The sequence below is a fragment of the Bombyx mandarina genome, chromosome 02 (genome assembly GCF_030267445.1).
Source record: "Bombyx mandarina strain Sakado chromosome 02, ASM3026744v2".
Taxonomy (NCBI): Eukaryota; Metazoa; Arthropoda; class Insecta; order Lepidoptera; family Bombycidae; genus Bombyx; species Bombyx mandarina.
In genome coordinates, this window is record NC_143209.1 from 5,902,091 (window position 1) to 5,926,353 (window position 24,263).

At 37.6% G+C, this 24,263-nt stretch overlaps 2 protein-coding genes across 3 annotated transcripts in view; both read left to right on the plus strand.

The window, feature by feature from the left end:
* Inv (invected homeodomain) overlaps positions 1-13,630 on the plus strand; it is a 98,174-nt gene extending 84,544 nt beyond the window's left edge. For both annotated transcript variants that reach the window (XM_028177896.2, XM_028177897.2), the window contains exons 5-6: positions 11,082-11,185; positions 11,732-13,630. In XM_028177896.2, coding sequence (XP_028033697.2) covers positions 11,082-11,185; positions 11,732-11,998 — 371 coding nt within the window. In that variant the 3' untranslated portion in view covers positions 11,999-13,630. The remainder of the gene's footprint in view (positions 1-11,081; positions 11,186-11,731) is intronic.
* LOC114245638 (uncharacterized) overlaps positions 1-24,263 on the plus strand; it is a 382,194-nt gene that overhangs the window by 93,187 nt on the left and 264,744 nt on the right. The gene's annotated exons all lie outside the window — the stretch shown is intronic.

Sequence of the window (24,263 nt, forward strand, 5' to 3'; positions counted from 1 at the left end):
CGTACTTAACAAATGTTCACGATTGACTTCCACGGTGAAGGAATAATATCGTGTAATAAAAATCAATCCCGCAAAATTATAATTTGCGTAATTCCTGGTGGTAGGACCTCTTGTGAGTCCGCACGGGTAGGTACCACCACCCCTCCTTTTTTTGCCGTGAAGCAGTAATGCATTTCGGTTTGAAGGGTGGGACAGTTGTTGTCACTGTACTGAGACCTTAGAACGTATATCTCAAGGTGGGTGGCGTATTTACGTTGCAGATGTCAATGGGCTTAAGTAACCACTTAACACCAAATCACAAAAAAAATATTTGAAAATACTTTTTTATAATGTACGTGCAATATGCCAAGATAATCACAAAAAATGGTACATCAGAAGTTTATAACAAAAAAAAAGACGGACGTCTTCACAAACAAACAATGAGAACCATAATAAGTCATATAATAATATAACTGATTTATTGGTAGCACGAATGAATTTGAAAAAATAATACGCGATGTTTTTTTTTTTTGTATGTATGTATATTTTACACCGGTACACCAATGAACGTTTTTTTTTTGCAGTATATATTAATCTATATATTAATACGTGAAGCAAAAACTTTGTATACCTTTTTACGAAAATTGCGCGGACGGAGGAGTATGAAATTTTCCACACTTATAGAGAATATAGAGAAGAAGTGCACAATGCTAATATTTTTTTTTTAAATAATGCATATAAAATACATTAAATCAATAAAGAAAACATTACACAACTACATACATACATACACATACGTGTATTTAACGCACACACGCATGCATACTATTTATTGTCAAACTTTTGTACTTGACGTCTGTTGTCAAATTGAAAATAGAATATGGTGTGTCTTTGTTAATATTTTTTATAGTGTAGTCTTGGCGAAATTTGTGATTATAGAAGTATAAAATACAATCGTAATAGTGTACAAACTTACAATTCCAATTAATTATAGTCGAATTTCGACTACTGCGGGACCTCTAGTTTAATTAAAATGATGATTCAATCATTTTTTTCAGTGAAATATTAATGATTGATATTTTAAAACATTGAATAGCATCTGTGAGAAATCTAACCTTGTTTATAAGTCAAGTTAAGGGGTTTTTACAATGTAGGACCTGTACCGGCTGTGGCTAATTTTGCATCTCTGGATCTATGGTTAGCTCGATGTTCGTTTACCCCCAAATGACGTCACGTAACGAAATTTCGTTACGCGCGAATTTTTCGTGGGGTCCATACGGGAAGCGTCAGCTTTCTAATAAAAAACGAATCATCAAAATCGATTCACCCAGTCAAAAGTTATGAGGTAACAAACATAAAAAAAAACATACAGTCGAATTGAGAACCTCCTCTTTTTTTGAAGTCGGTTAAAAATACATTGTGCTACACAAATGTAATGTAGTTTGTGAGTTCTATGAATATGCGTACATATTGTGTTCTCCGAGAGATTTTCCGAATGTTAATGAGAGTCGGTATCACATTAGTATGGACACGCAAAATGTTTGATGCTATTCAATTTATTTGACTTGTATAATCGGAATGAATTATATCGTTTGATCTCGATTTAAATGTTTTTTTTTTTCTTTTTTTTTTTATTATTTATATACTTGACAGTATAAAGGCGAACTTAATGCCATAGGCAATCTCTGACAGTCTACCTTAGGGAAGTGCAGAGACGAATCTTGGTAGGTGTATTGTTATAGTGATATTAGGTACTTAAACATATGTACCTAGTCAGGTCATAAATTCTGTCACATGTTTAATGTAAAATAATTGAAACAAGTTTATTCATTATGTAACCATTCATATACCAAAATGAACTTAACAAAACATAGATTCTTATGACACTAAAGTTTATTCAAAAGGACCTCCGTGATTTTGAATACAGGCCTTCAATCTGCGTGGCCAGTCGTCTAGCGCAGCACGAACGAGGTCCACGTCAATATCGGCGGCTGCCTTAATCAAGGATGTCTTGAGTGACTCCAAATTGGGATGAGGCTTTGAGCACGCCTTTTCCTCCAAGTGTTGCCATATCTTGTAATCTAACGGATTCAAATCTGAACTGGAGGAGGGCCAGTCTTCGTGCCGGATGAAGTCGATTTCACGCGCCGCCAGCCAGTCTTGTGTGCTCTTCGCTCTATGAGCTGGCGCCGAATCTTGTTGGAATACCCAGTGCCTGTTATTGAACATGGTATGAGAAACAGGTTCCACAAGGTTCGTCAGGACTGTATTTTGATACACAACTGCATTCGTTTTTACACCTTTCGCACAAAAATGTACCTCTGTTAAGCCCCAATAAGAAACTCCCAACCATACCATGAGCGAGGATGGAAAATGACCTCGTTGGACACGCGGAATACAGTTGCTCGCTTCTTCACTACTGTGTGCGTACACCTTATCATTTTGTTTGTTGTAGCTCTCTTCTATGGTAAAAATTTTTTCATCCGAAAAAAGAATTTCCCGATATTTTTTTCCCGCGTACCGCTTCAACAAAGCGCAGCATCTCTTCAGTCTCAGGTCCATTAGACGAGCATTCAAACGATGTCCTGTTTTTCTTCGATATGTCTGAAGCCCTAAGTCTTCATTTAACACCCTTTTCATCGTGGTTCTGCTTAACCCCATCTGAAGGGCCAACAGTTTCTGCTTACGTTTGGGATTTCTTTGAATTCGCGCCTTCACAGCTTTTATCACTGCTGGAGTCCTTACAGACCGAGGGCGACCACTTCTTGACTTGTCATCTACACTAGAGTCTTCATTGTATCGTTTGATGGTACGATAAACGAATCTTTTGGTTATATTCAAATTTTTCAGTATGTTAAAAATTTAAATTGGCGCGTAACCGCAACGATGCAACGCAATAACTGCAACACGGTCTTCTTTAAGCATCCACTCCATATTTAAAAATGAGTAAAATTCTAAAAGTATACATTTTTATTTCCATGAACAGTTCGAAATTCTAATTCAATAAACTTTTTTGTGGCCAGCATTCTAAAAGAAAAGTTTTTACTGTGTGACAATACTTATGACCTGACTAGTTATATAATATACTAGCGAGCCGCCCTGCAGATGGCGCTGCGGGGCGAAGCTAGTCTAAAAAAAGTGGCCTAAGTTACTCCTTATATCACCAGCTACCTATCAGTGAAAGTCCCGTCAAAATCGGTCCAGCCGTTCCAGAGATTAGCCGGAACAAACAGACAGACAAACAAAAATTGTAAAAAATGTTATTTTGGTGTATGTACCGTATATATATTCATACGCATGTACTAAAAAATGGTTATTTCAATATTACAAACAGACGCCCCAATTTTATTTATATATATAGATGCGTTTCATTTGGTAGCAGCATCAACAGTTCGATGCTTTTAATTGAACTTCAATTAAATTTACACCATTCATAAATAGCTGAAGAAGTTTTTTTTGTTATGAATTTTTTCTTCTTTCAAATTTTAAACTTTAAGCGTCTCTCCTGTAAAGTTGTAAAAATGTCGCTTAAGCCAAATAGCTTTTCATCTCTCGTTATCATAATTACTAGTAGTGCCCCGGTAGTCGAAATTCGACTATAATTAATTGAAATTATAAGTTTGTACACTATTATGAAATGAGGAGATCCGTAGAAGAACGAAGGTTGCTGACATAGCCCGTAGAATTAGTGAACTGAAGTGCAATGGGCCGGCCACATAGCACGAAGAGAGGACGGTCGATGGGGCAGAAAGATCCTGGAGTGGCGACCACGTACTGGCAAGCGCAGTGTGGGACGGCCACCTACTAGATGGACCGACGACCTAGTAAAAAGCGCTGGGTCTCGTTGGATGCAGGTGGCAATGGACCGGTCGCACTGGAAATCTATTGGAGAGGCCTATGTTCAGCAGTGGACGGCGATAGGCTGAAAGGATGATGATGATGATGATGACACTATTATAATTCTGTTGTCAAAGCCTACTACTATAATCACAGATTTCGCCAAGACTACACTTTAGACAAATATTAATAAAGGCAAACAATACTTAATCAATTCTCAATTTGACCGCAGACTATAAGCAATAAGAAAAGCTTGCCAGTAAACAAATAGTATGCATGCGTGTGTGTAATGTTGTTTTTTATTGATTTAATGTATTTTTATGCATGATTTAAAAAAAATATGAAAATTCTGCTCTCCTTCCCTATATTCTCTATAAGTGTGGAAAATTTCATAATCCTCCGTCCGGGCAATTTTCGTAAACAGGGGTCCAAAGTTTTTTGCTTTACATATTAATATATAGATTATACTTACAGTTAAAAAAATTACAGTAAATTTTCTAATTTTTTATTTATTTACGTCGCTTTGAAGAATGGGATGTGAAGAATGAGAAGGAACTAATGCCATATGGAGGATAGAAGAATCACAGGTGTTAGATAACGCCATCCATCTTATCTATCCAAGTTTAGCTGTGGTGGAATACTTCAATGCAATATTCAACTATTTCTAATTGTTGTTTTTTTTATTTATTGCTTAGATGGATGGACGAGCTCACAGCCTACCTGGTGTTAAGTGGTTACTGAAGCCTATAGACATCCACAACGTAAATGCGCCACCCACATTGAGATATAAGTTTTAAGGTCTCAAGTACAGTTACAACGGCTGCCCCATCCTTCAAATCGAAACGCATTACTGCTTCACGGCAGAAATAGGCAGGGTGGTGGTACCTACCCGCGCGGACTCACAAGAGGTCCTACCACCAGTAATTACGCAAATTATAATTTTGCGGGTTTGATTTTTATTACACGATGTTACTCCTTCACCGTGGAAGTCAATCGTGAGCATTTGTATCCTATTTTTATTTGCTACATCAACCAGTCTACTGAGCTCACTTGTTCACTTGGCATTAAGTGGTAACCAGAGCCCCTGGACATCACTACGTACCGATGTTTCTAATGAAACAAATATTTATTCACGAACGATTTTAACAACAAAAGAATAGCTTCGTGTAAAAGTTTATTAACACGTTATTTAGAATCGAAATTCATCAAGACTTATGTACGTAGGCCATAAGTACATAATTAATCATAATAATTGGAGTCTTTCAACTGAGCTAAGTATGCTATTAGTAGACTTTGTAATTACGTGTACCTAATATAACACTTTGTATCGTTAGGGGCGATCAACCAAGCGAATCGCGCGCAACTTGCAAGTTCCAAGCTATGGTGGAAGGTTTTCTAGGATCAATTGTTTTTTTCCTTACCTATGCACTTGTAGCTTAAGAGGATATTCCAGCTTGTTTTTTATTGCTTAGATGGGTGGACGAGCTCACGGCCCGCCTGGTGTTAAGTGGTTACTGGAGCCCATAGACATCTACAACGTAAATGCGCTACCCACCTTGAGATATAAATTCTAAGGTCTCAGTATACTTAGTCTGGCCATAAATACTGTTACAATTAAAAATAAACAAAATATTACATTTGAATTTTTTATATGACTGCTCATTTAGTTTTCTAATTTTGGCGCCAATACATTGTACAATATTTTGCGATATTAAAATGGAGTGGGGTGATAAAGAGAACCGAATCGCTGTGATTGCATTACACAAAGTAGGTATGGAGCCAAATGCAATTTTTAAAACTCTTCATACGCTTGGTATTAATAAAATGTTTGTGTACCGCGCTATTAATAGGTGCAATGAGACCTCCTCTGTTTGTGACAGAAAAAGACCTGCCCGTCCACGTAGTGTTCGTACGAAAAAGGCGGTCAAAGCAGTAAGGGAAAGAATTCGAAGAAATCCTGTCCGAAAGCAAAATACTTTATCTCGGGAGATGAAGATAGCACCTAGAACCATGTCGCGTATTTTAAAAGATGACTTAGGACTTGCAGCCTACAAGAGACGTACTGGTCATTTCTTAACTGATAATTTAAAAGAGAATAGTGTGGTAAAATCGAAACAACTACTGAAGCGGTATGCAAAGGGAGGTCATAGAAAATTTTTGTTTACGGATGAGAAAATTTTTACAATTGAGCAACATTTTAACAAACAAAATGACCGTATTTATGCTCAAAGCTCTAAGGAAGCTTCTCAATTCGTCGACAGAGTGCAACGTGGGCACTATCCGACTTCAGTGATGGTTTGGTGGGGTATTAGCTATGAAGGAGTGACTGGGCCATACTTTTGTGAAAAAGGTATCAAAACATCGGCACAAGTGTATCAAGATACCATTCTTGAGAAGGTAGTGAAGCCCCTTAACAACACCATGTTCAATAACAAGTATGGTCCTTCCAGCAAGACTCGGCGCCAGGTCATAAAGCTCGATCTACGCAGTCTTGGTTGGAAACGAACGTTTCGGACTTCATCAGAGCTGAAGACTGGCCGTCGTCTAGTCCTGATCTTAATCTGCTGGATTATGATTTATAGTCAGTTTTAGAGAGTACGGCTTGCTCTAAACGCCATGATAATTTGGAGTCCCTAAAACAATCCGTATGATTGGCAGTGAAAATTTTTCCCATGGAAAGAGTGCGTGCTTCTATTGATAACTGGCCTCAACGTTTAAAGGACTGTATTGCAGCCAATGGAGACCACTTCGAATAAGCTTTTTATACTTTAAATATAAAACATATTTATATATTAAACTAACACACTGTAAAAGTAATAAATGTTATTTGCCATAGATTTTTTTTTGTTTTCCTTTATAACATTATGTATAAGTATTTATGGCCAGACTAAGTAGTTACAACGGCTGCTTCACCCTTCAAACCGAAACGCATTACTCCTTCACAGCAGAAATAGGCAGGCTGGTGGCACCTATCCCTGCGGATTCACAAGAGGTCCTCCCTATGAAATTGTGACATAGAAGCCATGATGTCTACAGACTCTGGTTATTAACCAGGGTAGAAACTTCGTTCAGTCATCTAATCAAATAAATAAAGTAGCTTCTTTTCGCTTCGGTTTCCTCAATACTTAGGGGCGTGGCCACCTTTTTTTTATTGCTTAGATGGGTGGACGAGCTCACAGCCCATCTGGTGTTAAGTGGTTACTGGAGCCCATAGATATCTACAACGTAAATGCGCCACCCACCTGATATATAAGTTCTAAGGTCTCAAATATAGTTACAACGGCTACCCCCCCCCCCCTTCAACCCTTACCCGCGCGGACTCGCAAGAGGTCCTGAGGTCCTACCACCAGTAATGACCTACCCGCAACAAGAGTTTCTTCCGGAGCAATCCACGCCATTTGCTCCTATCTACCGCCAAGTGTAGAGCATCTTGAACTGGAGTGTCGAGAGTAGTGTGGGGCTGGTCTGTCTGAAATTATGTAGCTAATGTCACACGGTAAGTGTTTTTTACCAGCTACCTTCCCAGGCGTCTCCATCGCAAGCATCGCTTTGGCCCAGCTCCCCTGAACTTCTGAAGAATCCGAAGACACCCACCCACCCGTCGGGCGACCGGTGAAATATTTTGACCAATTTTATATATCGGTCTGATTGTTGACTCAAGGTGAATTGGTTAAGATATTGCATCGTTTGCTCGATCCGGGATGGTCGCCGTGAGCTCGCTTTCCGTTTGCTGTGCCAATTGGATTTTGTGTGTTGTTTTTTGTGTGTGTGTGTGTGTATACTACTAATTGTTTTAATTGTTTTAGTGTGCTGTGTTGTCGAATGTTGCATGCGAATGTAATTGTTTAGCTCATAATTTTGATTGCTAAAATTGAGAATGACGTAGTTGCGTGTCTTAGATAAAATAAATAATAACTAGTTTAAAAAAAAACTAAAAAAAAGCGTGGGGTGCATGGTAGAAGTAGTTATAAATATTTTATGAACAGATATGAATAGAAGGGCTATTTTGATAATATCCTGAAAAGCACCCCACGCTTTTTTGCAATAAAATCATTTTTTCTTACACTAGGTATATTTAATTCAAATTTATTAAAATTTATTTTCAATTTTTTAGTTGGACTTTCTATAAAAGCGTATTTTGTTAATTTTTGTAACCTACATATTATTTATTCTTCATTTTTTAGTTGAATTTCAATATTTTCAATTTTTTTTTTAAATATTGAATTATCATCGGTCCTTATTAAGAATACCAAATTTCGAGTTAATCCGACGTTTTGAAGGAGTCAAAATCATGTTCAAAGATTCCGTTACATACTAACATACATACGTCTGAAGCTAATAAAAGCGCATTAATATATTCTAATGTTAATTAATAATTTGGTAGTATTAAATTTATATTGGATAAGCATGGCCACGTATAAATGGAACCGGAGAAATTTACTCTGAATCAGTACGGTAAATCCCAGACTATTATGCAAAAAGCATTACTTACTGGTGGTAGGACCTCTTGTGAGCCCGCACGGGTAGGTACCACCGCACTGCCTATTTCTGCCGTGAAGCAGCAATGTGTTTCGGCTTGAAGGGTGGGGTAGCCGTTGTAACTAGACTTTAGAACTTATATCTCAAGGTGGGAGGCGCATTTACGTTGTAGATGTCTATGGGCTCCGGTAACCACTTAACACCAGGTGAACTATAAGCTCGTCCACCCATCTAAGAAATAAAAAACAAAAAAAACTTCACGAAGAAAGAGGCAATAAGTGGTGGTACCTACCAGTGCGGACTTATAAGTCATCCTACCACAAGTAATTACGCAAATTAAAATTTTTGCGAATTCTATTTTTATTATATAATTATGTTCCTTCGCCGTGGAAGTTGTTCGTGAACAAATTTAAGTACATATTTGATTAGATTTTTTTTTACCTATTAGCGGGATTCGAACCCTTGTACAGTCGCATCGCTTGATAAGAATTCACCGGACGTCTTATCCTTTAGACCGCGACGCCTTCATAATATTAGATCCTGTTAATCCTTAAGTTACTTTAATATCATGAGCATGTTGTTGTTGATTTTATTTTAAGTTGAATTCTATTCTAGTTCTTAGTTTTTTTAAATTAACGCCCGTATGATTGTAAGCGTCCTTAGCGGACTCGGATAAGTATGATTATTCAGAGCAAGTGTGAAGTGAATTATATTTGTTTTAAGTTTTATCAAATAAAATTCCGTTTTAGTTTTTAAGGAAATATTAGGCTTTATTGTCCAAAAAAAAAACTGAACAATATCGTCATTTGCAACCAAAAAAACTGTATCCGAAACGTCGGCAATGATAATAATATTTGGAACAATGAAAAACGCGTAAATAAACCGTAAAAGTAATTTTAAATCTATACATTAATACGTGAAGCTAAAACTTTGTATCCATTTTTACGAAAATTGCGCGGACGGAGGAGTATGAAATTTCCCACACTTATAGAGAATACAGAGAATGAGTGCAGAATTTTCATATTTTTTTTAATTATGCATAAACAATACCTTAAATCAACAAAGAAAAAATTACACACACTACCATGTATTTGACACACACACGCATGCATACTATTTGTTTATTACCAAACTTTGTTATTGCTTAAAGTCTGTGGTCAAATTGAGAATAGGTTAATATTTTTTATCTTTAATATTATTTATCTATAGCGTAGTTTTAGTGAAATCTGTGATTATAGAAGTATTATTAGTCTTTGACAATAGAACCTTAATAATGTACAAACTTATAATTTCAATTAATTATAGTCGAATTTCGACTACTGCGGGACCACTAGTATTAATATAAGATTCTCACAAAATCACTTACATTGAAAAACATATTAACTGCGTATTAATTGAAAATTCAATTTAATGAAATATATTAAGAATCTTTTAAATATATTCATACGATGAACACCGGCTGCACGCCCGAAAAAGTGTCACGTTCCGCCTGAGCATGAGCGTGCAAGCGAGAGCGCGGAACTAGCGATAGAGAGGCACGATCAGCCCCAGCGTTGGCTTGTGACACGTTTATCTCTCTTCTCGCGTGATGTCAGAGCTAGCAGTCCGAATAGTTCTGCTACTGACGTCATCACGTAAAACTATCGTCCGTAAACCGACTTTATAGACGACTAATATTTGTTTTTTCTTGAAACGACTGTAGCTTCCAGGACTCTGAAACGGCGATCCTTTAAAACAAAAATTTTTTTGTATGGAAACTAGCGACATCTTTTAGCGGATGCCCCTAAACTTATATTTTGTTAAAGTGAAGGCATTTAATTATTATGGTACAACTAAACACAGAAACAAAATTATACAAGTCTTTATTTGTTACAGACAAATTGATTAAATTTTATATAAATTTGTGGTTTCTGAAAATTTACAAAATCCTTCATTAAAAATATAAAATAGGATAGGTAGGATGGATATGTTACTGCCATCTTCTGGCCGACGCCCATAAGCATTTTTGTTGAGTGCTTAAGTTGCTTACCTATAGCTAATTTTTGTGTATTATCTATATGGTAGCTTCGTCTTTCCTTAATACTACTATGCCAGAATACTTCTCTGAAGTAAAACCGGGTACGACGCACCAATGTAAACAAAACACATTACTAAAAACTAAATATTGCGTTCCATTGACGGCTAGTGATACATTGCGGTGTGTGAAATGCAAGTATGAAATGAGAGAGAGAACAAAGGTTAGCTGGTGGGAATGCACAGCACGTACTTATCTTAGAGCTTAAAATCAAATATTGTGCAATAAACCTTTAAAAATAAAGCGTCATCTATGCGCTGAAGTCGCGGTAATATATATAATACTAGCGACCCGCCTTCGCTTCGCTTCGGAAACTGTAATTTATTATTGATTTCTCCACTATTCAATGGATGTTATTATACATATGAACCTTCCTCTTTAATCACTCTATCTATTAAAAAAACCGCATCAAAATCCATTGCGTAGTTTTAAAGATTTAAGCATACATAGGGACAGAGAAAGCGACTTTGTTTTATACTATGTAGTGATTTGATGGTAATTATCACAATACTCAAATGTCGTCGAACCACACACTCTAGTTGTCCGCAACCATGAAATTTGTATAACTACATATTGTATAACAACACTTCAGAAATAATGTAATAAAAATTGATAAACACAATATCAAACCTTCAAACTATCTAACCTTCTTTATTTTTAACACCGACACCGGACTTAAGGTTGATGGCTATAACGGTATCTCTGTGGACAGGTCCTCGCACCAGACGACCGAAGAAGCCGCCCGGAGACACCGCCAGCAATGACGAGAAGAGACCAAGGACCGCATTCTCCGGACCACAACTCGCGAGGCTAAAGGTATGTACAGTGCCCGGCGATAAATATTGCACATCGACCGCGGGAAAGAGACGGTTAATATTTGCTTCGTAGAGCGCTATATTTGTCGCACATTACCTACCTTTTTTACTGGTGGTAAGAGCTCTTGTAAGCCCGCGCTTGTAGGTACCACCACCCTGCCTGTTTCTGCCGTGAAGCAGTAATGCGTTTCGGTTTGAAGGGTGGGGCAGCCGTCGTAACTATACTGAGATCTTAGAACTTATATCTCAAGGTGGGCGGCGCATTTACATTGTGGATGTCTATGGGCTCTTTTGCCACGCACCATCCGGCTATGGAATAAGCTCCCCTCCACGATGTTTCCCGAGCGCTATGACATGTCCTACTTCAAACGAGGCTTGTGGAGGGTATTGAGCGGTAGGCAGCGGCTTGGCTCTGCCCCTGGTATTGCTGAAGTCCATGGGCGACGGTAACCACGCACCATCAGGTGGGCCGTATGCTCGTCTGCCTACAAGGGCAATAAAAACAAAACCTTTGACGCATCGTAAAAAAAAGGTACTTTGTCCTCAGCACGAGTTCGCAGAGAACCGGTATCTGACAGAGCGGCGGCGGCAGAGCCTCGCAGCGGAGCTGGGCCTCGCCGAGGCGCAGATCAAGATCTGGTTCCAGAACAAACGGGCCAAGATCAAGAAGGCGTCGGGCCAGAGGAACCCGCTGGCACTGCAGCTCATGGCCCAGGGTCTCTACAACCACAGCACCGTGCCGCTGACAAAGGAAGAAGAGGAATTAGAGATGAAAGCGAGAGAAAGAGAGAGAGAGCTAAAGAATAGATGTTAAAACGGCTTTCAGTAAGAGTGGTAGTGTGTTCTTGGCAATATTCCTAAAACTTACTTACCTTAAAACCTAAAACTTACTCTTTTACTAGTGGTAGGACCACTCGTGAGTCCGCGCGGATAGGTACCACCGCCCCGCCTATTTCTGCCGTGAAGCAGTAATGCGTTTCGGATTGAAGGGTGGGGCAGTCGTTGTAACTATACTGAGACTTTAGAACTTGTATCTCAAGGTGGGTGGCGCGTCTATGTTGTAGATGTCAATGGGCTCCAGTAACCACTTAACATCAGGTGGGCTGTGAGCTCGTCCATCCATCAAAGCAATTTCTAAATTTCATTATAAGCGAAGTTATTTTCTAATGTTTGCCAAACCGAAAATAATTTCAATAACACGTTGACTGTAGGTCACCGGTGCCCTACGCGACGCACTGAAGTAATTATAATAGCAGTCTTCATAACAGTCGCGTCATTTCCTAATTGTTTCTTTAAGCTGCAAGAAGGTCTTTCAAAGCTTTTCAGCACAGCTTAGCATAGCATGCTATGATTTTGTAGCCGTTTAATATTTTTTTAGTTGTTTTCTTTTATTATTTTATTTTATTGCTTGTAAGGGTGGACGAGGTCACGGCCCTCCTAATGCTTAGTGGTTACGGGAGCCCATAGACATCTACAACGTAAATGCCGCCACCCACCTTGAGACAAATTGTAAGGTCTCACTTTTAACAGTACAACGGCTGCAATTCAAACCGAAACACATTACTGCTTCACACCAGGAATAGGGTGGTGGTAGCTACCCGTGCGGACTCACAAGACATCCTACCACCAGTAATTTTAGATTGAATTCAATTTTACAAAGGCTATAATATTGTTATCGTTTTCGAGAACTATGCGTGAACACTCTTACTGAAAGCGCCATTGGCGGACCCATCAGATGTCGGTGGACAACACTATACCGCCCAGTATTGAATTATTTTATTAATCAAGTCGAGAATTTAACTTCTGCCGCGCACTTTTCACATTCAAAATAGAGCATTGTCATGTAATTTAGTCTTACAAAAGCGCTCTGGTGAATTTAGATGAATGACACAAATTTTCGTTTTCTTCAAAAACGTATAGATTGGCTGGATTTTAGTAAATTATTTTAATGAAGTTAACAGCTAAAACATGCGTTATAGATTTATCAACACCTACAATACACACATTTGACGTGTACTATTGAAAATCAAATTACAAATCGTTAAAATATTACGTACTGTTAAAAAAAATGCATGAACATTAAAAATTGAGTGTTTTCAAAAAAAAAAAAAAAAAAGTGCTTGCGTACAATGTACACATGTCAGAAGTGAAACTTCTTTGGCGAACTAATTTATAAGTCTTGCTTATATTTATACAAATCTAAAACTTTAGATTTCCGAGACTTAGACGAAGGGATAAAGGAAGATATGTTCCCGCCAAAAGTCTGTCAAATGTCAATCTCAAACGTCAGTGTTGACAGTCACATTATGTTTAGATTTCTAAATTGTAAATGACTAATATTTTGCCAATTGAATTGACTAATTTAATTTCATGCTATTTGATTAATGTTCGAAATTCTTTTCATTTCATTTCAATTCCTATTAACATTTTTCACAAAAAAAAAAAATATTAGGCTGTATGGTATGATACGTTTGCCTTTCCAGTTGGAAAAATACAACAACTACTACTACTGACATTTGACGAGTACTTAATTTTAATAGTAGTTTGATGTCACTTCCGTTGCATACCTGCGTGACGTTCTGTAAAAAATTTACCCCCATGCGCCTAAAGAAGTTTCACTTCAAAAAAACGTTCCCACAGTTTCTGTTGTGTAATTTTGTGTATTAAAAAAAACTAAAAATTAATGTAAATAATACTATAACTAATTAAGTTTATTAATTATTAAGTTATTTATTGTGCAATTTAGCAGTATTAGTCAACGCTTACATTGGATCGTTGGGAATGTGGTCTTTAACTGTTTACCTACGAAAACAAAATTGAAATCTATTTAGGAATATATGACGTCAAAAGTGCGCAAATAACGCATCCCTTTTTAACGTCTCTAATAAAAATAATTGTAAATAGAGATAACAAAAAACGACTTCAAATAGAAAAAAATATATATTTCAAACCAATTAATATACACTAAAAACAATAATCATCGAAATCGGTTGGCGTGATATCGAGTTATTGAGTTATTCATCTATTTGTTGCGCACGTACTTAGTGCAAATTTAAGACTTATATGATTTTCTCATGGATACCATTATCAAAGCTGGACCAAATTGTAATGGGATCACACGGGAAGCGTCAGCTTTCTAATAAAAAAAGAATCAACAAAATCGATCCACCCAATCAAAAGATATGAGGTAACAAACATAAAAAAAAAATACAGTCGAATTGAGAACCTCCTCCTTTTTTTTAAGTCGGTTAAAAGGCTTAAAAAGGCTAAAAATTATCTTTAAACGTTTTTTTTTACAACGCCATATGCAATTTTACAATTCACCTCAATGAAAAGATTGAAAGAGTATATCCAAATATAAAGAAGTATAATCCACCTTATAACAACCTTTATTTTAGTTTAGGAACAAGCGGAAAGTCGACCATAGCTACAAATACATTTTGTCACATACAAAAATATATCATTGTTTTTAAACGACTTCAAAAAAGGAGGAGGTTCTCAATTCGACTGTATGCTTTTTTTATGTTTGCTACCTCATAACTTTTGACTGGGTGAATCGATTTTGATGATTCTTTTTTTTATTAGTAAGCCAACGCTTTCCGTGTGGTCCCATTTCAATTTAGTCCAGTTCTGATAATGGTATCCATGAGAAAACCATATAAGTTTTAAATTTGCATTAAGTACGTGCGCGACAAATATATCAATAACTCAATAACTCGATATCACGTCAACCTATTTCGATGATTATTGTTTTTAGTATATATTAATTTGTTTTGGAATTATTTTTTTTCTATTTGAAGTCGGCTTTTGTTAAAGCATGTCCATTTACAATTATAAGTCAAATGTTTTTAAGCAAACATTAGCCTGTATAAGAGATTCCGTTAATGAAAAAATCAAAATGTATTATATTTTATTGCAAAGATATTGAAATGTTTATTGATTTATACCCACAGTTCTGACAGTCCAATGCGAACGTATCTTAGATAAAGATTGATGACAAAATAATAAAGTTTTTACTCAATTTTTTTTTTTAAATATGCCTGCCAATACTTTCCTACATATCGTCTTTTCGCATTAAAAGTGTACAATTTCCAAAAATATTCGAAATGGAGTTAATATGCGGAATCATTTGGTATCACCAGTATTTTTCTCATAAATCCTGTCAAAAGACCGTAGTTTAGTTTTTTTTTTTTTTTTTAGTTTACCTATGTTTTGACTACTATTAACAAAATTAATACATAATTTTATCTTACCTTAAAAGACAGATAATGTAACTGGTAAAAAAATAAAAAATAAATGTTGCAAAAGATGATTAATATAAAAATATCACATGTTAAGCCTTTAAAACACTCTCGTGTAGAATTAGTAAGTTTTGAGATTATACAGTTTTAATGCGAGAAGACGATATGAGGTTTAAGTAATTTGACATATTTTGAACGCATATTTTTTCCTTACCTAATTATTAATGGTAGCTTATGGGGTTATTCTAGATACGCTACGGTTGATGAGATCACGGGGCTCAACCTGAGAGAGCTTGCTAACACTAGCCCTAGCAAGAGCAGTGGTTTGTTATATATACCATTGGATCGGAATCGCGACCCGCATTGAATTGAGCGCACCTTCACCGGGTGATAGATGCTAAACAAACCTTCATAATACAGACAAAAGTCACTCGATAATATTAATGTCCTACCTTTTTTATGTTTGTCATCGATCTTTGAGTCTAAACTAGCGATTTTTAGTGAAACAAAATAAAAGAAAACATAAAAATATTACAATATATGACTTTTATTTTCAATCAGACCCCAGAGAATGTATGCTAAAAATTCAGGACGCGTTTTCGGGTAGATGCGGGACCAGACGATGTTATTGCTTAAATTAAGCTGACGGTAAGTGGTGTTACATCCAGTGTAGTACATAATTGTAATCAATTTCTATTTTCATGATTTGTGTACAGTTTTTATTGATTGAATGAGTGGACGAGCTCACGGCCCACCCGATGTTAAATGGTTACTGTAGCTCATTGACTTCTACAACGTAAATGCCGCCACTTACCTTGAGATACGAGTTTTAAAGTCTCAGTTTTTACAGTACAACAGCTGCCCTGCCCTTCAAACCGAAACGCGTTACTGCTTCACGGCAAAAATAAGCAGGATGGTGGTACCTACCCGTGCAGACTCATGAGACGTCCTACCAGTAAAAATTTGCTAACCCTAGCCCTAGTAAGAGCAGTGCTTCGCTGAATCTAATACCGGATCGGAAACGCGACCCACTGAGAAGATTTTTTATTTTATTTTTTTTATTGCCCTTGTAGGCACACGAGCATACGGTCCACCTGATGGTGAGTGGTTACTGTCGCCCATGAACTTCAGCAATGCCAGGGGCAGAGCCAAGACGCTGCCTACCGCTTAATACTCTCCACAAGCCTCGTTTGAAGAAGGACATGTCATAGCGCTCGGGAAACATCGTGGAGGGGAGCTCATTCCACAGCCGGATGGTACGTGGCAAAAAAGACCTCTGGAAACGCACTGTCGATGAACGCAGTGGCTCCAGGTAGTATGGATGAACTCTACTCCGGTGGCGGGCGGTGCGATGGTAAAAACTAGACGTCGGTATCATCTCGAACAATTCCTGAGATACAATTCCTCAGAAGATACGACGAATCCAAACTGACACCAGTAATAAAAAGGCAAGTGTTCATAATCGGTGACGCTTATAAACAACGAGGAATTCAGCCAGCAAAGGGGTCGCGCCCCCAAGAGCTGAGGGGTTTATTGAAATAGTTGTGGCGTTGCGAAACAGGAATCCAGGTTCGATCACTGAGAAATTTAATTTTGAATTTTTAACAGGAGGGTGTTCGCATGTGATCTGTCGAGAGCTTAGAGATGTTTTTTTTTTTGTTGGAATCGCTGATGTTAAGCCGTCAATTGAGACAGTTTTGTGAATAAATCCGGCAAGATAAGCTCTGGCTGACTCGGTGTAGTACTTAGACTGCAATGAAAAAAGTTTGACAATAAGCAAATAGTATGCATGCGTGGCTGTGTCAAATACACGGTAGTGTGTGTAATGTTTTTTTTATTGATTTAACGTCTTTTTTACGCATACTAAAAAAAAAACTTGCAACTCCGCGCGGGTAGGTATCACCGCCCTGCCTATTTTTGCCGTGAAACAGCAATGCGTTTCGATTTGAAGGGTGGGGCAGCCGTTGTAACTATACTTGAGACGTTAGAACTTATATCTCAAGGTGGTTCGCGCATATACGTCGTAGATGTCTATGGGCTCCAGTAACCACCTAACACCAGGCGGGCCGTGAGCTCGTCCACCCAATAAAAGAAAAACTATGTTGTCAAAGTCAATTAAATATCCATTATTAAGGCATAACCCTTGAACTACTGGTCGAATCTTGTTAGAATTTAAATGGAAATGCATAATAATGCCTATGCATCCCGATGCCCCTATCTATCTCCGTGAACGCTTTGAATAACTGATTCCTGACGGCATAGTTAGTCGACAAGCCACATCTCTTCTTTTAAAAACTCCCATTCACAGCTATAATGGCTCTTTCACAATACAAGCAGTGCGATTATGGAATTCTCTCCCTCAACCTATTCGTGCTAGTTCCTCTCTAGAAGTTTTTAAGAGTCAAACGAAGAAACATTTCCTGTCACTTTAATTGTGTTTAAGTTATTGTTTTATGTATGTTTATTTATATGTATTTTTCATTTTATAAAGGTTTTTTTTTTTAAAGCTTATTTTAAAAATCATGCTTTAATCGCTTTTATATTGTACACAATTCCCCTCTTATACATCGTATTTCACTCTGCTAATGGTTTGCTGGAAGAAAACTCATGAATGAGTTAAGCTCGCCTTTGTACATAGTATTTAGACCTTCTTTTAATCTGTTTTTATTGTATTTTCTTTGTGTGTACAATAAGTAAAAATAAAATAAAATAAATAAACATAAAAAGCCTTAAATCCAAAATTGTTTCACCTAAATAAAAGTTCTGTAGTGACGACACACACAAAACAATACAGTAGAATTAACAACCTCATTTTTAGAAGTCGGCTTAACGGTCACATTTTTGTTCTGTTGAGAACTTACTTTTTATCGAGCAATCCGATCTCTGATAGCAGAATGTAGATGGAGTTCATTTTGAACCAATTCAAATAACTAGAGGTCCCGCAGTAGTCGAAATTCGACTATAATTAATCGGAATTTTAAGTTTGTACACTATTATGATTGTATTTTATACTTCTATAATCACAAATTTCGCCAAGGCGACACTATAAAATAATATTAATAAAGACAAACAATATTTAATCTATTCTCAATTTGACAACAGACGTCAAGAACAAAAGTTTGACAATAAATAGTATGCATGCGTGTGTGCGTCAAATACATGGCATGTAGTGTGTGTAATGTTTTCTTTATTGATTTAATGTATCTTTTATGCATTATTTTAAAAAAAATATTAGCATTGTGCACTTCTCTATATTCTCTATAAGTGTGGAAAATTTCATACTCCTCCGTCCGCGCAATTTTCGTATAAAGGGATACAAAGTTTTTGCTTCACGTATTAATATATAGATGGTGGATACTCGCTCCTGTTACGTGTCAAACTCGCAAACAATCATTCAAATATACCGAATGTTTTCGACGCAAGACTATAATATCATTCCTGATTTTGAACACGCTGTATACGAGGCCTATGCTAATGGCTAATGACCTATATCCCAGAAAATTTAGCTTCGGTTACGATTTTTCTTTTCTGTCTATCTTTATTCGAAAAACAAACTTATCAATTTAGAGTGTTTCGTAAAACAATTGTAATGTAAATTCCAAAATGTCCTAAGCACGTCATTTCGGATCCTCCCGATTCGTTAACGGTGCTTTTAGGTACCTCAAGCACCGATCACCGATGTTGTCAAACTCGTCGCTTGCGAAGAAGGGCTTGGCGAGTAAATTAACCCACAGACACAGCCCACTGAGTTTCTCGCAGGATCTTTTCAGTGGGTCGCGTTTCCGATCCGGTGGTAGATTCTGCGAAGCACTGTTCTTGCTAAAGTTAGTGTTAGCAACGTCGATAGATACATACCAGATAGATATACATATACCAGAAAAGTACTATTATATTATTATTATAAGTATATGGCGCGGTAGGGACCTATTCTCAGTTTCTTCTTCTTGTCCTTGTCCGACACTACGTGAGGTCGGCGCGGCATATCCACTCATAAGGTCACACAGGAACGAGTTATAGCCCTCCTCGGGTCATATCTCCAGTAGTATGTCCACTGCAAGGAGCCAAAGCCCCATCCTGTCAGCCCACTTATTTTCTCGCCGGATCCTTTCAGTGGGTCGCGATTCCGGTGATAGATTCAGCGAAGCATTGCTCTTGGCAGGGCTAGTGTTAGGAAATTCACTCAGGTTGAGCTTGTGAGCTCACCTACCTGCGCGTAGATGTAATAGTCCCCTAGGCTACCAGCGAATAGGTAGGAAGAAACACACAAAAAAAGTCACAGGGAAGGTTAATTCTGTTTATCGTGTCCTATTATCATTATTATTATTTCATTCTATATTTTAGACCCGTTCTCAGCAGTGGAATGATAGGTTAGCCTATGTTCCCTCTCAGGACTCGAACTATCTCCACCCGAATTTCGTGAAGATTGATGTGAAGGTTTTTCATTAGTCTTTTTTAAATAAAAAAAAATTACCTCTAGATAAAGCTCTTGATAACTCACACGGGACAGTGTTCCGGCTAGGAAGGGTGGGGTAGCCCTTGCACTACTGAAGGCGACATTTACTTAACATCAGGTGGGCTCTGAGTTTGTTCACCCGCATGAGGAACAATAAAAGTTTTAGGTACCACAAGCACCGGTCAACGATGTGGTCAAACTCGTCGCTTACGGCAAAGGGCTTGACGAGTAAATTAGCCCACAGACACAGTCCACTGAGCTTCTCGCAGGTTCTTCTCAGTGGGTCGCGTTTCCGATCCGGTGGTAGATTCTGCGAAGCACTGCTCTTGCTAGGGTCAGTGTTAACAACACTCCGGTTTGAGCCCCGTGAGCTCACCTACATGTTAGGGCGAAGCTGAAATAGCCTCTCAAGACTAATATCATAGGTAATTAAATAAAAATTTATTCTGTGTTTTTTTTTTATTGCTTAAATAGGTGGACGAGCTCACAGCCCACCTGGTGTTAAGTGGTTACTGGAGCCCATAGACATCTACAATGTAAATGCGCCATCCACCTTGAGACACAAGTTCTAAGATCTCAGTATAGTTACAACGGCTACCCCACCCTTCAAACCGAAACGCATTACTGCTTCACGGCAGAAATAGGCGGGGTGGTGGTACCTACCCGTGCGGAATCACAAGAGGTCCTACCACCAGTGAGAAAATGACGTTCAAAAGATTTAAAATAAAAAAGGTACCCCCATTATATTTGTATAACGTCTCTTCAACGTACAGACACACGTGATTCTATTGTTTTATTGTTTGTATCGTGAATTATCTGCCCCACGAACTCGAAGATGTCGAAGCAAAGTAGCATAGTAGTGTGTGTAAGCGCGGTTAATTTGAGAGTTCAGTGTCGCGCGCCGGGCGAGCCTAAATTATAGGCTCGGGTTACATGTAGCTCGGTATTAAAAATGCTTTATATAACCATTTAAAATATACGCAGCTTAAAATCAAACCAAAAAACAATTTAAATAACAAATCTGTTGATATTGGACATTAGAGAGAAGTTATAATAATAGGTTGGGTAAAAAGTTTCTTTGCATTTTTTAAGAACATTCACAACATTTTTTAATATCTATATATTAATACGTGAAGGAAAAACTTTGTATCCCTTTTTACGAAAATTGCGCGGACGGAGGAGTATGAAATTTCCCACACTTATAGAGAATATAGAGAAGAAGTGCAGAATGCTATTTTTTCCACAGAATTAATTTTTATTTAGTTACCTTTGCTAAAACATACATTAAATCAATAAAAAAAACATTACACACACTAACCATGTATTTGACGCACACACGCATGCATACTATTTATTTATTGTCAAACTTTTGGTCTTGACGTCTGTGGTCAAATTGAGAATAGATTAAATATTGTTTGTCTTTATTAATATTTGTCTAAAGTGTAGTCTTGGCGAAATCTGGGATTGTAGAAATATAATTGTCTTTGACAATAAAATCATAATAGTGTACAAATTTATAATTTCAATTATTTATAGTCGAATTTCGACTACTGCGGAACCACTAGTATTAATAGCATGAGCCTTATTTGGATGTTTAGATCTATTAAAATACCGGTTACCTTTTCAAAGCCTAGTGTTTTTTCTTTTATTAATTTATGGTTAAAATAATCATTAATTATTATTATCATTATTGTTTGTACACGAACATCAAAATAAATATTTACTAAACATTAAATTCGTATCATTTCTCTTCGAGCTCATGTAAACCGAATCATATCGTTTGAAGAGGGTGTTACGCATTCCTAGCTGTACACTTAAAATCAGAAGGGTAGTTTGAACAATTCAAAAATAGGGTGATGTATATTTTATTCACTTGTTTCATTACACCGGAGTACCGATAGGCGTGACGTTAAAGTGTCAACTTGATTGGTAGAAGCGGGGAGCTTAAAAAAAAGTTACAAGTTTTATAAATTCGGAAATCGTCGCGGCTTAAAGGATAAGATGCCCACATACCCGTTCCTGCAGATCGAATGGTAAACAGTCGACGTCGCCCTAAACACGTCATTACGGATCCTCCCGATCCATTAACGGTGCTTTTAGGTACCTCAAGCACCGGTCACCGTCCTCGTCGAACCCGTCGTGTGCGACGAAGGGCTCGACGAGTAAATTAACCCATAGACACAGCCCACTCAGTTTATCGCCGGATCTTCTCAGTGAGTTGCGTTTCAGATCCGGTGGTAGATTCTGCAAAGCACTGCTCTTGGTAGAGCCAGTGTTAGCAACACTCCCGGTTAGAGCCCCGTGAGCTCGCCTACACGTCAAGGCTATCAGCATAGGCAGAAAGAGAAAAAAAAAAGATAAGACGGCCTTATCGATTGTTCGTATCGAGCGATGCGACCTTCATAGAAAGAGCCCATTGAGTTTCTCGCCGGATCTTCTCAGCGAGTCGCGTTTCCGATCCGATGGTAGATTGAGCGAAGCACTGCTCTTACTAGGGCTAGTGTTAGCAAATTCTCTCAGGTAGAGACCGTGAGCTCACCCACCCGTCCAGCCGTCGCTAGAATAGCTTAGCTACCAGCCAATAGGTATGGACAAAAAATAAAAAAACAAACAACAATTTTTCTAATCATATATAGGTACTTAACTCGACTATCACGAATTAAACGCGCAAAAATTACAATTTGCTTAATTCGTATCTTTGGGATTGGGCATCCAATAAGGGGTCTTTATGCTTCGTAGCCATTATGCTTTCAGGGTTGAAGTGATAAAGTTATTAAGTAATCTATATTTTAATACGTGAAGCAAAAACTTTGTACCCTTTTTACAAAAATTGCGCGGACGGAGGAGTATGAAATTTCCCACACTTATAGAGAATATAGAGAAGAAGTGCACAATGCTAATTTTTTTTTTATTATACATAAAATATACATTGAATCGATAAAGAAAACATTACACACACTACCATATATTTGACACACACACATATACTCTTTGTTTATTGTCAAACCTTTGTTATTGCTTAAAGTCTGTAGTAAAATTGAGAATAGGTTAATATTATTTATCTTTAATACTACGAGCTGTCTATAGTGTATTCTTGGCGAAATCTGTGACTATAGAAATATAATAGTGTTTGACAATAGAACCATAATAATGTCCAAACTTATAATTTCAATTAATTATAGTCGAATTTCGACTACTGCGGGAACACTAGTACGAACCAAATGGTGACTAACTGACAACAATGGACTGATTGTGATCTCCTTGTGACGTAACCGATCCACTTACCGACAGTCGTGAGCACTGCCATTCACCTACAAAATGTTTTTGGGAAATTAATTGGGTACCTCTTAGATATTAGAGTTAATCTATACAAATAAATAAAATTGGAGTGTCTGTTTGTAATAAGAAAATAACCACTTTTTACTAAATGCGTAAGTATGTATACACAATACATATACCTAAATAACATTATTTTTTTATCTTTATCTGTCTGTTTGTTCCGGCTAATCTCTGGAACGGCTGGACCGATTTTGACGGGACTTTCACTGATAGGTAGCTGGTGATACAAGGAGGAACTAAGGCTACTTTTTTAGACTAGCTTCGCCCCGCGGCATCATCCGCGGTGCAACAATAACCGCGGGTAGCATTGCGGGACTCAGCTAGTTGTCAATAAAAATAAACTCGCTCAGAATGACGTCATAACCGTCACGGTACGTGCGAGCGGGATAGCGAGATGTTCCAAGCCAGTCCAGCATATAGTCGCTCCGCAGAGCTAGAGGTTAGAAGCGTGAGATAACTCATAATCCGCCCATTTTCTGCCTCAAGCCTCAATTGATAGCTCGTTTTCTATACTAATATTATAAAGAGGAAATATTACAAAGAGGAATAGGCTCCGAAACTACTGAACCGATTTGAAAAATTCTTTCACTATTTGGAAGCTACACTATTCCCGAATGACATAGGCTATATAATCTTTTTTGAAAAAAATTAGGGATCCTTACTAAAACTCCAATAATGTAACCCAAGGTGTAAAAAATTACCTAAAATATCCTTTACATCGCATGTCCTGCGAAAGCTATTGATAGTCTATCTAACTATGAAACAGTCCAGCATATACCATGGACCATACGAGATAAAAAAACAAAGAGAACCGAAGTCGCTCCGCAGAGTTAGAGGTTAGAAGCGTGAGATAACTCATAACCCGCCCATATTCTGTCTCAAGCCTCAAATGATAGCTCTTTTTTGTTCATATTGATACTTCATCCTCACTTCAAACATTACCCCATGATCTGTAAGCGGAGTAAAATGTCCCTTCGGAACAAGGTGACACTTTACAAAACTTGCATAAGGCCCGTCATGACTTATGCGAGTGTGGTGTTTGCTCA